At 38.4% G+C, this 15456-nt stretch overlaps 1 protein-coding gene across 1 annotated transcript; it reads right to left on the bottom strand.

Annotated features, from left to right (window-relative positions):
* Window positions 1–221: 221 nt before the first annotated feature.
* On the bottom strand, window positions 222–14592 carry LOC149288601 (rho GTPase-activating protein 19-like). Its single transcript, XM_089491569.1, has 12 exons — window positions 14564–14592; window positions 13796–14061; window positions 10534–10614; window positions 9772–9981; window positions 6855–7081; window positions 6277–6363; window positions 3292–3357; window positions 2751–2957; window positions 1804–1890; window positions 1307–1408; window positions 845–922; window positions 222–278 (listed from the first exon to the last, which is right to left on the bottom strand). The coding sequence occupies exons 1-12, from the start codon at window positions 14590–14592 to the stop codon at window positions 222–224; spliced, it is 1497 nt and encodes a 498-aa protein (XP_089347695.1).
* Window positions 14593–15456: the final 864 nt, after the last annotated feature.

Raw genomic sequence — 15456 nt, 5'->3', positions numbered from 1 at the left:
AAAAAATTACGGTTTCTCGAGGTTATAATACAATACATACACGCATTCAGCCCATGGCATCGTGGGATTCCACTTGTTATCCCGGTGATGCATACACACTGGGTTCATTAGATCACAGCTTCTTTTGTAACATTTGCTCACAAACTGGGGTGACATAAGGATAGGAAATATATACACATGTAAAAATAATAAAAAAAAAACAAAAAAAACTCCAAATCCTTTTAAATCGAAGTCTCTTGTGAAGACAACAGATGAGCCCTTTTAGATTTGGTTGATACCTGTTGATAAAAAGCAAAAATAAGCATCACAATGGTAATATTGTCACATTAATTCTTCGAGTTCTTAAGGGTATGTGATGACTGCTCTAGTAACCAAATTGTAGAGTGATAAACAAGAGCTAAATAAATATGCAGAGCTACAACGAATCTGATTTATGGTAGTGTTTCTCAAATTACTCCCAAAGGATGACCTATGCCTCACTGATCATTATCACCTGGAGCACAGGACAGAACCACCATGAGTTAATCACTTCACAAGCTTTGTGGGCCATTCTCTAAGAATAAGTAAAATGTAATTTCTTCCTAGCACTTGCATGTGTTGTGCTGAAGGGAACAAACTTGGACCATGATAATAATGTACAATTTGCTCTTGTGCCTTGATAGTTGTGTCCACAGCGACCTTCCATTCGAAAGCAAAACTAAATTCACAAAACCAAGAAAGCAGACCGGTCTTAAGCCAGAGGCTCTACATTTTATTGTAGAGGATGAAGTAGTTGGAAAATGCCGTTTGTCCCATTCACAAGGTAATTCAATCAGTTTCATAATGGATATCAGTCTCAACAAACCTCTTTCCTGGTGTGAAGGTCGTCCGATAGCTTTAATTTCGCCCGGGTAAAATAGACTGCAGGAGAATCGAGTGATATCTACAATAAAATCGAACCAATGATAGCAATCACAATTAATAAAGCATTTCATTTTAATAAGAAAGCACATCAAGGGTTAAGACATTAAAACGTTATCCTACATTTAAAATGTGTGTACAAATTCCAGCTAGAACTCAGGCTCTGGTTAGGAGTTTTGGTCAAAGGAGTAAATGGGAACAATATTCTGCACATTGTCAGGATGTGATCTTTAATAATATAATACTAGCAGGTATAAACGTATTTAAAAGTCCTTTCAAAATCATGTTTAAACAATTTTCTCTTAAAATGGCAAATGTCAACCCAACGGGCCTTCAGTAGGATAAGGCGTCTTAAAAAATCATAATAGAAGTTGCAACATTAATTAGAAATTGAAACCGATCTTACATATTTTAGGCTCTCTTTGGTATGTTCCGATCCCGCTGAGGATGGTGGCGTTATGATCCTGCTCTTCTTTTCAGATGCAACCTGGCCACCCAGTACTCTCCGCTAAATAAATACAAAAATAAAAAGTGTGTGTATCTTTAGGATTTGTGGAATTCCAATGGAAGGAGTGACAAGGTATCAGACGCAAACTTGACGTACAGGCATTCTCCCATCAGAACACTATGTTTGAGGTTTGGGTTTGAGACAAACCTCGGGCTTTAAAGGCTGACAAACGGGCCAGGATTTCTGGATATTGCACCACGAACAACTTAATTATGGTCGTAACTAAGTAAATCACAAACAGAATTCCTGATCTGTTTAAGGACCGTGCGGCATGGTGAACAAGCGTGTATACATTTAATTAAATGAAAACTATAAGGTGTTGATGAAAGTGTACAAACATTAAATTGAATATTTTATAGTACAGAAAGTCCATCCTATATCCTACGAGGAGTCACCTTAATCATGCCACTGAAGGAGCGGGAACGAGTGTGCTTCTTTTCAGATCCTAGATCCATGATTGGTGTTCCCGGATGTTTGTGGAACTATGATGGAAATATAAGAATGACATCATCACTGTGTGCAAAACCATGAACCCAGAAAATGGATTAATAAAAGACAAGGGACGTTTATGTAAAATAAACTTAAGAAAAAAAAAAAAAACATTAATGTTTTTGAGTTGTTACGGAGTTATCCAGCAGAGGTCACCATGTGCACCAGGCAAACCAGCTTATCACATCATTTGCGTACATATGTCATGCATAAGCGACAAACCATATAAGCAAATCTATACTTAAATCAATTGTGCTTAAAATGGCATTATAAAATAAAAATAAAAAACTACATAGCGTATAGCCTACTTAAATAGTATCTGGTTTATTATTACTATTATTTTCCCAGGGCAAATGTTGTTTGCAATTGAATGTACAAATAGGTTTGTTTTAGTAGTGATTATAATTAAGATCTGTCTTTAAAATCAGCATGTCCAAGGATACTTTATTAAAAATCTTGATATCTCAGGGACCACTGCCCTCCCTGCAACGAGAGCTGGTTAATACAGAAACACTGATTAGGAGCCTAATTGCGTCTTCTATGCATGTTTCATTAATTAACAATTAGTAGGCTCCGTGGAATAAGAATGGTTTTAATCTACCTTTTTCCTCTTTCATGTTAAGGCTGAACCCAATTTATTTCCAATCGAGGAAATCGATGGTAGACATCAGGGATGATTTTATTGCTCCAGAAATATAAACTAAAACCTTCTGAAGCTATACCATTTTCTAGATGATGCGTATCAAATGTTATGTGACTATCACTGTCATTAGTAAGCAAATAAATTCAGAATTTTATTTGATTATAAACAAGATTACAATAGCCAAATGCCAGCTTGTGAACAGTTCCATACCTGTCTAATTAACCTCTTCTTTTTGGCAGAATCTGGCATGCTGTGCACATGTCTGAACAGCTCCTTTAAGGCTTCTTCTGTGTGCTGCTGAGTCTTTTCTTGTTGAGTGGAAGAGGATGAAGGAGATGATGCCAACCTGCTGCGTTTTGGGTATTTCAGAAAGTGAACATCACTGGGGGTTTGGGCAGGCAGCAAATCCAGATCGTCCTGAGGGTACATAAAAACATATGTAAAAAAGCGAGCGTAATCCCAGGATACCGTGTATGATTGAGCAAGGAGGGTCTTGCCATCATACCCAGTGCAGCTGGCAGCAGATTCCTTCCAATGTTATTGCTAGAATCCACTTCTACCGAGGCCCATAGGGAGCTACGTCCGGCTTCGGGCAGCGGGTTTCATAATTGTCGAAGGCTGTTTAGATTTTTTTTTTTTAGCATAATAGTAAATATTCTTAAGATTAACTGTTCCATTTCTATGACCCATTATTGCCACTTGACTTTTTCACCTTGTTCTATTCGTAAATGCAGATTGTGAAAAGCTTTACCTTTGAAGCCGGCGTTTTGCTCCCGGTGAAGTAAAGTCTAGCATATTCTCTTATGTACGCTGGTGCCTGAAAACACAACACATTGTAAATTAAAAACACTGTCAACAATTTCCTGCCCCGGGATATGTTTAAAACATCTCCAAACTTCATATCCACTGTAATGAATATGTATTAAAGCCAACAGTAACGCTTCTTCTGCTTAGATCTCGTACACCGCCTCCATATGCGCTTGCCAAATATTTCCAAGTAGGTCAAATGAGATCCTTGCATGGCGTGCTTATTAAATTTGGAAGGGTGCACTTTCCTACACAGTGATTGGCTGCATCAAGCAGCCTAAATTGGCTAGAATTGCAAAAAGCAGAGATGGGGGGGGCATTCCTGAACATCTCTGCAGCTGCACAATTTAAACAAGTGAAGTGCTTTTCAAGTTATACAGAAATTAAAAAGTCCATATTAAAGTCTTCTGTACTTTTAATAGGTATAGGTAGAGAAAAAAATGGCTTTTCCTTGGAACAAAGTTTGGATCATTGTTAAAAAGAGTAGCCATTGTTTGTAGGACCCGTGTTTCCCTGCTATCTGTGTTGAATCTTTTGCATTAGGCTCACACTTTATGTCTTTAGTCTTTGAAGGACCACGGTGCATGCAGCCGTCTTGTAGTGACCCTCGTAATAGCACTGTCTGTTAGGCAAGTCTATTAACAGAGCTATTCTGCCTAACGAGAAGATCTATCAGAACCTACCCGTTCACAAAGTAGTGTTGCAGATACTGATACACAAGTATTGTTGACAAACAATTGGTAACCATTTACACTCCACTGGGGCTTTAAAAAATAAAAATAAAATCCCATGACAGGATCAGCAACTCAATTGATGGCACTGAGTTGAGAATAGTGATTCGTAACAACATCTTTCCCCCCCACAGAAAGACAGTGAGCCCACGTGGAGGAAAAATCCAAAAAGAGGACGGCTACACTGCTTCAGACACTTTAAAGACCGTCAAGAGTTACAATGTAAACCGGGGCCTGTCCATGTGGCAGGACGCTTTGCCAAATGATCCAAACTTATATAGACAGATATTTATAGCTGTAGATTATTTGTCATGTCTAGAATATGCACTACAGAGGGGCTACAATACCCAGGAAAACAAATAAAAATCCACATCTGTCTACATAATAGGCGCAGTAAAACTCACCAGGATGCAAGAGGTTTGGATTCTGTAACAAAGAGGCAGTTAAAGGATAATAGATTGTAAGCTCTCAAGTGCAGAACCCTCATGTACTCTAGTGCCAGTAGTTCTTAACATGTCGATGTTATTGTCAGAGAGATATAATTATATATATATTTTCAGTACATTTAATTGTCACTGTCCGCCTAACAGCCCAGCGGAATCTGCCAGCGCTCTATAAATGAAATCATGTAATGATGTTCTAATTAACTTAAGTGCAAACATCTGGTAGATATTATATAAATATGGTTGTGAGATGCAAATGTCGCTGTTACTTGCTTGGATTCTATATCTGTCAAAATTATATTCGTGCCTACATTGTTTCTCTCTCTCCCTGCACAAACAGAAAAAAAACCCCACCACCACACACCCGATAACAGATATATATTATATACTGTCATATAAACCCTCTAAAAAATAGGGAAAAAAAACAAAAAAAAATAAACCCATTATGTTACCATGACTGCATTCACAAATGACCTACAGCTTTTAATAGCAGAAAGGGTACGAATTCCTCCCCATCTCCGCTGCAAGTTTAAAAGCTGTCTGCAATCGTGACAGAAAAGAACACAACGTGCCCGTAACGATATTTTTTTTTCACTAGACACAAACACAAAACCATGTTTTTATTCGTATAGTAATATGACTTAAGTTTTGCCCAACAGAAAAGAGACCTCAATGATCACAATCAGAGCTATCAGCAAGTGATCCATGCGCACATTACCGGTTATGTATCTTGTAATCAGGAAGACGAGGAAAAACATAATTAAGTGACATGACATTTGGTCACTCATCTCACCTATGTTAAAAGTTGTATAAAAGATCATAATTAAGAAAGAATGTCCCAATATAAAGATAAAAAAAGATATCTCTCAAACTATATGCAATAAATAGAAAAATGTTTTGATAAAAGCGCTAATCAATATATTAGGTTTGTGAAATATATATTTATATTAATCCATTGAACAAAGAATTTATCAATATGTGAAAATAATAACTCAATTAGATTAATATAGTAGATTAAAGTTGATTAACCAATATTAAATTGCAACTAGCATACGCTAACCTTACAGTTAAACACACTAACATAGGCTCATGCACACGCATGCTAACACCATACATTAATTCACACACACTCCTCATACAGTAACATACACAACACAAATATGTAACAAACACTATACACATACACACCGACCAACACTACAGCACACTACCCCCACCCTCCCTCCTCTGCCTGTTGCTACATCATCTAAACCCATCTCAGTGGCCCACCATTACCAGGCGACAGGAAGTGATTTCTAGTTGCCATTGGGAAAAAATTGGGACCTTAAATTTCTTTTCTCAAGATGTAAAGGATTATCCCTCTTTGTTTTGTTATCTCGCTCCTATTGTTAAGTTGCTGATTGGTTCAGGGAGCCGTTGTACGGGTGGGTTAGGAGAAAAAGTACTTCCGGGCAGAAAATTATTAATTCTGGCTCTGCCACCGATCTTTTCATCCACTAGAGGTTTTGAATGGATCTTGCCAACAGTCACACTCAAAAAGCAGGGAGAAATGTAATAAATTTAATTATGCTAAATTCAACGATACAGTGACAGGAAGGCAAGCAGAACTGCCAGCCAATACAATTTTAAAAGGAGTACGTTGCTATAAGCATTGTTACGTGTGACCTTCACTAAACTGTTTTTCACACATTAGAATTATACATTTTTGTGAAAGCAACTATCAAAGCCTTTTTAAAACAGAACACTAAGGCTTACCTTAAAAAGTTTCTGTGAATGTTTGATCATAAAGGTCACACCATTGTTTAGCTTTATTATATGTTCTTGCAAGTCATTTGCGGTGAGCTGAAAAGAGGAGAAACAATAAAAGCAAAAATGAAAAACATTATAAAAAAAAATAAAGGAAAAATTATAAATGGCATCAATACTACAAATGTCATGGTTTTCAAAATGCTTGTTTTCCATGGATGAATCCCTGGAAGATAATTCTAAATAGATAATACAAAATAGATAATACAAAATCCCAACTTTCATTATTGGGTATTACAAAAAAAAATAGATGGGTGCTGGCTTCTGACGACAGGGGGAGTCTAGGCTGTCCTGACCCGTCATACAGTGAAACATAAGATGTACAAGTATGCCCTGAAGGTAATCTCGGCACACCCTTTAAAGATGTACCTATTGTGTCCTATTGACACAGGAATAAGTATGTAAAATAATGTGCAAATGAGAAATCTGAAATCTCAAATGAGTAATCATGTAGAAATCAAAGGACCTTTAATAAGAGACCTGTCACCTCTGGCACCGAGCTCGGGGATGAACACATGAGAACTTACATTTTTAGGCCATACGATATGAGGTGCAAACATCAGAGCCAAATTGTGCGCAGACATCTTATTGCGGTCTTGTTTTTTTGCCGTCTGATAGAGAAGATCCAGAAGGAGCTTGAGAAGATTTCTGTTTGGTGAAGGAAGGAGCAAAAAAAGGAGTTGTAAAGCCTCGATTCGTTTCTCTTTATCCGGCGCTCCGGTCCTGTTGCCCTTGTCATCAAAACGCATTAGGTCTAAAAGGGGAAAGAAATGGTTATAGGGATAAAAACCAGTCATGCAACATTTTTGGTATTTGTAAGGGTGAAAGCATAAAAAAAAAAAAAAAAAAAAAAAAAAAAAAAAAAAAAAGCAAAACAAGGCTTAAGTGATGTGGAATATATATGTTTTGCAAACACGTGGAGGGATTCTGCAGAATCCCCCCATATGCTTTTGCCACTTTCCCCACCTGACGACATGTTTGCATGTGTTACACACACCTTCGGTGAAGGTCGTATGCAGGGGGCCGTTCAGATCCCTGTGCACACGTGAGCTAAGCACTGCCACTGATTTCAGTGGGAGCACTTTCCTGTCCCTGATTGGCTGCTTCCTGCAGCCAATCAGTAGCAAGACATGTCAGGTCATGTAGGAGAAGGGCTGGTGCAGGGCATTCTTTTCTGTGTCAGGTAAGTGCTTTATGTTTCTTTTTTAAAAAGAATCAATAAGGTCAATTAAACAAGAGATACTATCATAAACCATATATCTTTCCTGCGTGGGATGCTTTGTGTTACGTTACATCAATGAAGTCTCGGAGCAGTCATCTTAACCCCTTGGCTGCTAAGCCATTTCCCACCCTGGTGCTAAGCTGGTTTTCGGCATTTTGGTGCATCTCACGTTTAAACCCGTTTAGAAGTACATTTCTTGGGAATAAACTATACAAACCATATATTGTTTTTTTTCAGCACACCCAGCAGATCCCAAATATACCATTTGTATATGTGTATGTCTCATTAGGTTTGCAAAATAAAGCCAAAACTGGAGAAACAAGTGTAATTTTTCACTTCCGACTCAAAAAAAACTAGTTTGTAATTTTATTTTTCTAAACTCTAATATCAAAAGCTGTGTTGCTAAATATTTGTAGCAGGTAACCGGTCTAAAATAAACAGAAATTGAGAACAGTAGACTGTGTTTTTCTAATATATAGCTAAAATTTCTTTATAGCTAAAAGTTACATTTATTAGATTACATTTTATTATCACAAAAGACATCTTTAAATTGAATGCATGGCTGCCGTCAATTAAACAGCTCTAGCTGCCCGGGATGTTAAAATATACCAACAAAACGATATATTTTTAGAAACTACACCCCCAGCTTCAGCAAATGAGGTCTTAGTTGTATTTGTATCACAAGTCTGACGTGCACAACAAATAAGTGAATATCACACTTATAAAAATAAAAAAAAATTAAATTAAAAGCGACAAGTTCATTTATGTCTTGCGCACTGCAGTCTTGTGCTACGAATACATGCAGCCCCCTCATTTGATGCGCCAAGGGGTGTAGTTTCTGAAAATATATACTTTATGTACCATAATTTAACTTTCCAGCTGTCTAATTGCAGGCATCACCCCTAAATGTTTTAAGACAATTTCTCCAATCTGCCATATCTGAAGTTAAAGTGGTCTAGACATCTGGGAAGTTAAATTAGGGTACATAAAGTACACGTTTCAAGAAACTACACCCCTTGGAGCTTCAAATGAGGGGTTACATGTATTTCTAGGACAAAAGTTGAGTGCACAAATAATGATGGAATATGTCGCTTTGGTTAGAAAATGTTTTTTTCGAACCATAGCGACATGTTCATTTGTGTCTTGCGCACTCCAGGTTTGTACTAGAAACACATGCAGCCCCTCATTTGATGCGCCAAGGGGTGTACTTTTTGTGCCATAATTTAACTTCTTATGTGAGCAGTAATGCCATGTCAAGGCTTCAACCATAATTACTGACCATTCACACGCCTTTCATATCTCCATTCACTCGCAGAAGCACAAACCATACTGTCTGTACATTTACTCACAGAAGCACACACACCATTCTTTCCCCTTACAATCCCAAAGAAATGATGGTAAAGGGAGAAGAAAAAAAAAAAAAAAAAAAAAAAAAAAATCACTTATAGCAAAAATAAGTTTTGCAGTAAAAATGCAAGGCGCTCCAGGGATGATATGGTTACTCACGTACCGCACAGGCTAAATGGCTGATTTTAATAATAAATATTTGCAGTTCATCAGGATTTCAAACATTGCCTTCCTCTATCATTGGCTAAATTTAGTATCGGCCCTTTTTAAAAAGGGAATGTGACTTTTCATAGCTATATGATCACTGTGGTAACATTGGCTACCACAGTGATCATTTAGCTAGAATACTTAAACTTTTTTTTTTTTATTTTAAAGTTAAACTAGTTTATGTTTAGATAATTTAATGGTTTCTAGGCAATTTTGATCTTTATTTATCTGCCTTTAGAGACTGCCAAATCATTTTTTATTTTTTTTTACATTTTTATTTTTTTAACTTAATATTTTTTATTCTTTTTTCACAAGCATTATACCGTTGGAAACCGTTCCAACGATATATGTTAGGGGTCTTTAGCTGTTTAGATGCCTGAGATACAGGCATCTAAGCAGCATGCCCCCATACCGCTTTAACTGACAATTGTCAGTTATTAATAAAGTTGCGCGGTGACGTCATCGCGTCATTACGCGCGACGTCACCGGCCGGATCGGGTGGTCCCAGTGATGCCCTTCAATATGAGGGGCAGATCGCCGGGGTAGGTGGTGATGGAGGTCCACAGACCTCCATCAAGGTATGAGTGCTAGCGACGGCATGGTGCCGTCGTTAGCAGTCAAGGGGTTAAATCATAAAATTACAAGGTAAAAGGTACATTCCATCTTACCGGCTATTTTCAGATGAGCGTGATAATGCTTGTGTGTCAGTAGAGGTTCTGGCAATTCGCCCAAAAACATTTTCAGTAACGTAGCTATATCATTAGGATGAAACTCCCCAGATTCCACATCGATATCGATCCCGTTGTTGAGAGCGTCCTTCAGTATTTGCTGTCGATTGCTGTTTCCAGGGATACGAAATAAGCCTTCGGTGCGCAAATCTACCAAAACATACACAATGTACGGTTATAGCAATGAAATCAGTTGCATGCCCCGTACACAGACATACATTATATAATAACGTTACATGTTGACAAGAGGCAATGAAGTAATTCCTGGCCACCCTTCATTCTGCATCCTCTCTGTTCGGTCCAAACAGACCATACGTATCACATACACCCCCAGACTGGAAACGGCCAAAGAGAGCCACTTTTGTTTTTGGAGTGAGGTTAGTGTGGCTAAGGCCAGAGTTTTAGCTAGTCTTTGGACGGCCGGTATAATTATATAAGTGAGGCATAAAAAATATCTTATTTATGCATTACTGAGACTTAACACTGCAGAGCACTAGGATACACTCATACCAGGAAACAGGTGACACCGGGGGAAGAAAGAACCTTCTCCTAATCAGGGACACTTGGCAGGTATGGTTATACAGTTATATATCGTTTGAAGGCTTTGTTTTGGTTGTGATTTTTCTTTCATTGCTTGATTTTGAGACAGACAGTGAATTACTTTGTGGACACTGAAAGTGTTAATCCATACCCCATACTTACGTTTGTGCAGATACTCAATGAGTTGGTATATCTGAGCGATGCCTTCTTCTGTGAGGGGTGCTCCAAATACAACACCTTTTTCTGCAGGGAAACAGCTTTGTTAGGTGGATCAGCCATAAATAATGAAAGCATGCGAACAAGCAGAAAAAAGGAAGTATTATTAAAAAAACAAAAACAAGAACGCACCATTTAATGATATAGTCTGGCTTCCAATCACGCTTGAAGAGGCATTTTAAACTACTTTTTAAAGGGCACATCCCATGGAAGCATTTGACTTTGTGCATTAATTTCAGCGTTGTATAAAATAATGTTGTGTAAGGGATGAAGAAATAGTATATTTTTTACTTTGAGGTGGTTATGTGAAATTTAGGGGATATTCTCTATTTGAACCCCCCCCCCTAAAACAAAAACCCTGAGCTAATCCTGATCAATTAAAGCGACACTCAAGTCCTCATCGTGTATAATTAACATTTTTGCATGTGTATACATAGACTGATTCATCGTAAAATTTGCCCACCCCTCCCCCCATTTATTTGTTTTGCCCCTCAACCCCTACCCCTGCACGCTCGTTCCCATTGATTTCAATAAGAACCAGTTTCTTGCCATTGATTGGCTGCTTCAAGCAAAACAGACAGCAGGTAATCTTCTTAGAACAAATAAAGAATGGATATTATTACAATGTAGACCCCTTCCATATGCATTTGACCCCCCGTTCCACTATTGGTCACATGTTATACTATATTGCCAACCTGCCATTATAAACCGTTGGGCTGTGGACAGCGATAGTTTGAATGCTCTGTTGATTAATGGTTTAGAAAGCATGCATTTTGCACTTTAGGAAAGCATTTCTTTTTTGTTTTTTTAAAGAATAATGAACTAATTTCTCATACACAAAACGTGATGCTCACAGCTGAGACTGAATGATGACAAATCCACGGCGGATATTTAAGGATGAAGGCAGAGGTGACACCTTGTCATCATACAGTAGCTTTTGAGAAGTTGAGCATGTTTACGTTGGGTCACGATAATCATAAGTTTGTTTTTAATTTGTATGCCTCAAATTATACATATTCAGTTTCTTTACAGTTGGACAGTTTTAGGAACCACTTATTAGTTGAAAGGAAAGCTATGATGCGTTAAATATCCAAACACCTGCTATCTACATAGATATATTCAGCAGATGACTTCATGGATCAAAACATCTGAATAATGATAGAATCCTGATTGGAACTCTTTAGAAGCGTATATGTCACTTTCACAAAGCAATTAAATCATTTTGCCTGAGATCAACTTTACGTCACACATGATTATTTTCAAAGGGAGCACTTTGCTGCCTTCACAAAGGCTGTCAGATCCAATCAACATCTATCAGCAACTTAACAGGGCTGAGATGGGGAGAAATCACAGCTTTAGAGAAAAGAAAGTTACAATTCTTATATATACACTGTGACATTCATGCAGGATTGGTGGTGGAAGGGAGGTATGTTTCTCCTAGATTCCTTTCCTATGTGAAGTAACACCGGAGTCTTCCACCTGCTAGGTGATTAATTTAGGTGAATGAGAGGGCGGACATAAAAGGGAAGCCAGGAGGGCAGGTAGCTCTCTGGCTGAGGACACAGAAAGCCTGTCTGTGGAAGAGACATGTGAGTAAAGTGAGTAAAGGTTGCTGGACATATTATTGTTAAGTTAGCAGAGAGAAGCTCTCCAGCTGGTAGTGAGGGACATCCTTTGTATAGTAAGTGTCGGACAGGCAAGGTATTTCTTTTGTTGCCGTGTTATATTTCTTTTGTCTTTGCAACCTTTCTAATAAACCTGACCCTGTGTCAGATTGCACAAACCAACTGCTGTTGGCCTGGTGTGAATGAAGACGGGCACTTGTCCCTTGACCTCAGCGAGGGGCGATCCCAGACCTACCTCACAACACACACACAATATACACCGATCAGCCATAACATACTGAGCACTGACAGGTGAAGTGAATGACACTCATAATCTTGTTATCATGGCAGCTGTCAGTGGGGGATATATTAGGCAGCAAGTGAACATTTCGTCCCCAAAGTTGAAGCAAGAAAAATGTGGCTTTGACAAGGGCCAAATTGTGATTGCGAGACAACTGGGTCAGACCATCTCCAAAACTGCAGCTCTTGTGGGGAGTTCCCAGTCTGCAGCGGTCCGCATCTATCAGAAGTGGCCCAAGGAAGGAAAAGCGGTGAACCGGTGACAGGGTCATGGGCGGCCAAGGCTCATTGATGCACGTGGGGGGGGGGGGCGGAAGGCTGGCCTGTGTGGCCAAATCCAACAGACGAGCTACTGGAGCTCAAACTACTGAAAAAGTTAATGCTGGTATTGATAGAAAGGTGTCAGAACACACAGTGCATCGCAGTTTGTGGAGTCAGGGTGCCGATACTATTTATTAAAGAGACCTGTGAGAGTGAATAACCATTTCTGGACTTTGGATGTATCTGGTGGGAGCTGCATCTGGGCAAGTAGTTGTGGATTCATACGCAAGCCATGTGGACTGTGTGTGTGTGTTTATAATTATATATTTTGTACTGTTCAGTGTAGGTTTTGGGAAGAATGACAGTTTAAGTCTGGTGCAAAATATTAAATTGTCACAAATCACCATGGCAACTCATGTTTCTGAAGACTGCCTGATGTTTCACTTCAATATTGTTCTTTACTTATATCCCTACTTATAAGAAAGATTTGGCCTAACATGTATAATCAGTTGGTGAAAGGTAATAGTCACAACCTTTTTAGGTGACAGATTTCAACATACAAACATAATATATTTAAAAACAAAGTGTGGAAAAAAATAAAAATCAGCAATATTAAAATTGGTCACTATGGTGACTGCATCAGTTAATATTACACCCAATTTGCCATCTACACAGAGCTCTCAGGGAATGTTAGGAAGTTGTGTATCCAGAATGTTACCGCATACATCCGAGAGATTAAATAAACCACCTGTCAGGAGCTAGACCAGAAAAACATGGTTTATCTCTGAACAGACTGATGTTTAGCACTGAACAATATTTTTATGGTAATAAATGAAATGCCCCCTTTTTTTAAATTTTAAAGGCAATCGCTCCCTCAAATAAATAAATAAATATATATATATATATATATATATATCTCAGATTCCTTTTCTTTAGGTATTTTATATTTTTAATAAAAACAAAAAAAACCCTCAATGTACTCAAATGGCAAACTAGAACATTTCGTTAACATTTCCCGAATGAGAACAATGTTCTCTACGAACCTTTACGTTTGAGGAAATTAAGAGACCTGAAGAAGGTGGCGGCGGTTCCACCGCTACCCGGAAGTTTAGGCTCGACGTCTCCCATGAGCTGCGCAAACTCCGTCCCGGGAAGGTCTATTAACCGGGTGATATTGCTGACCACTAGCTCAGTAAAGACCTCGGGATTCTCATGGCGTAGCTTCTCCACAAAAAAGTCGGGGTTATAGATGACTGGTTGGCTTCGGAGAGAAGTCTCATTGCAGATAACAATACTGCAGAGGGCATCACTATAAAGAAGAAATTGAAACTTGGGTTGGTACAAAGATTACAGGGGAGGAAAAACTGGCATACCTAAGGAAGAAAGCTTAGAACACCAGCAAACAAAGCAATTAAGGAACATTTATAAATACTTTTATATTTCATATATATTTATAAACAAATACGCAATACAAAATAAACACTAAAAATTACAATTTATTTATACACTTTAAAATAAAAGTTTGAATTAAAAAAAAATGCACGGCACCCAATTCTTTTGGGCCATCTTTTTGTAAAATACTTCATTAGATTCAATATACCCCCTGTTTCACATTTTTAGCAGATAAAGCTGTCCGTTTTCTAATTCTATTCCAAATTTTCTAATTTAAAGTTCAAAACTGAAAGAAAATCAGCATTTGAAGCATCCATTCGTACAATACACACTATAACATTACATTTACGCTTATACGACTAAGGCTAGCAATCTAAAAATAAAAAGATTAAAGAAAAGAGGTTTAAAGAAAGTCTTACAAGAGAGCCGTGAGTTTTTGAGGCGGCATTAATATGGCGTGCGATACGACGGGCACAAAAAAACATACGCGGCCCATACACATTCCCGACGAGCCGTGGGCTTACAAAGGGGCATTGTGCACAGCCAGTGACGCCCCACCACTGGGTGGGTGGGGGGGCTGTGAATTATAAAGTATTTTTTTTCCCCACACTAAAGAATATTTGATGTTTAAGAAAATATATTGAGATAAAAAGGGCTGTAAATTCCCATTTGTGTCATTTAAAGGCGATGCCAATTGTGCTTTTCGTTATGCACAGATCCGAAGGAGTAGCGTGTTTGCATGTTTCAGGCCATGTGTCTTATCTCCGTACGATTAACACGCTATCCTTATCCCCGCATCGTTTGATTTTTGGAACCTCTGAATTCACCAGGAAGACGAATAATTAATACATGACGTGCATGGAGCATTTTCTTCCTCGTGGAATTCATAGAAATAGTCTCGGCAGGGTGCGAACGTGTCACATTGAACACAGTATGTATAATTTAAATACTCAATCATTCGCAGTGCTGTTCAGTGATCAAACGCGTCCAATAAATCATTCTTCAATCTAGTAAAATATTGTCTCAACTGGAACACAAAAGCAGGCACTGATGGGCTGTTGCCATAGAAACTGAAAAGGCTTCTCTAAGGTTCTTGTGTTTTAAAAAGAAAGGAAAGAATAAACAAGGCAGATCTGCTAAGGTGTTTTGGTTTACATACTAGAGAGTGCAATTAATGGGGGGGTATTTCAAGAAGAATGCATGGAGCTATTTTTCTCCTCCTCTGCAGTCCGACTATTCTCATTGGGCTGGTGGAAACAGCCAGTGGCAGGAAACTGATTGAAATGGGGGCGATTTCCACATAGGGTCATAA

This window comes from Sceloporus occidentalis, unplaced genomic scaffold (assembly GCF_023333645.1).
Source record: "Sceloporus occidentalis isolate IW3139 unplaced genomic scaffold, rSceOcc1.0.p SCAF_50, whole genome shotgun sequence".
NCBI lineage: Eukaryota > Metazoa > Chordata > Lepidosauria > Squamata > Phrynosomatidae > Sceloporus > Sceloporus occidentalis.
Note: the sequence above shows the minus strand (reverse complement) of the source record. Positions and strands in the feature narration are given on the sequence as shown.

Coding starts and splice junctions, on each gene's coding strand:
- LOC149288601 (XM_089491569.1), bottom strand. CDS start 14,592: ATGCCGCCTCAAAAACTCACGGCTCTCTT. Junction 1,409..1,803: donor CCTTCAGTGGCATGATTAAG/GTGACTCCTCGT, acceptor GTATTTATTTAG/CGGAGAGTACTGGGTGGCCA. Junction 923..1,306: donor CCAAAGAGAGCCTAAAATAT/GTAAGATCGGTT, acceptor ATTTTATTGTAG/ATATCACTCGATTCTCCTGC.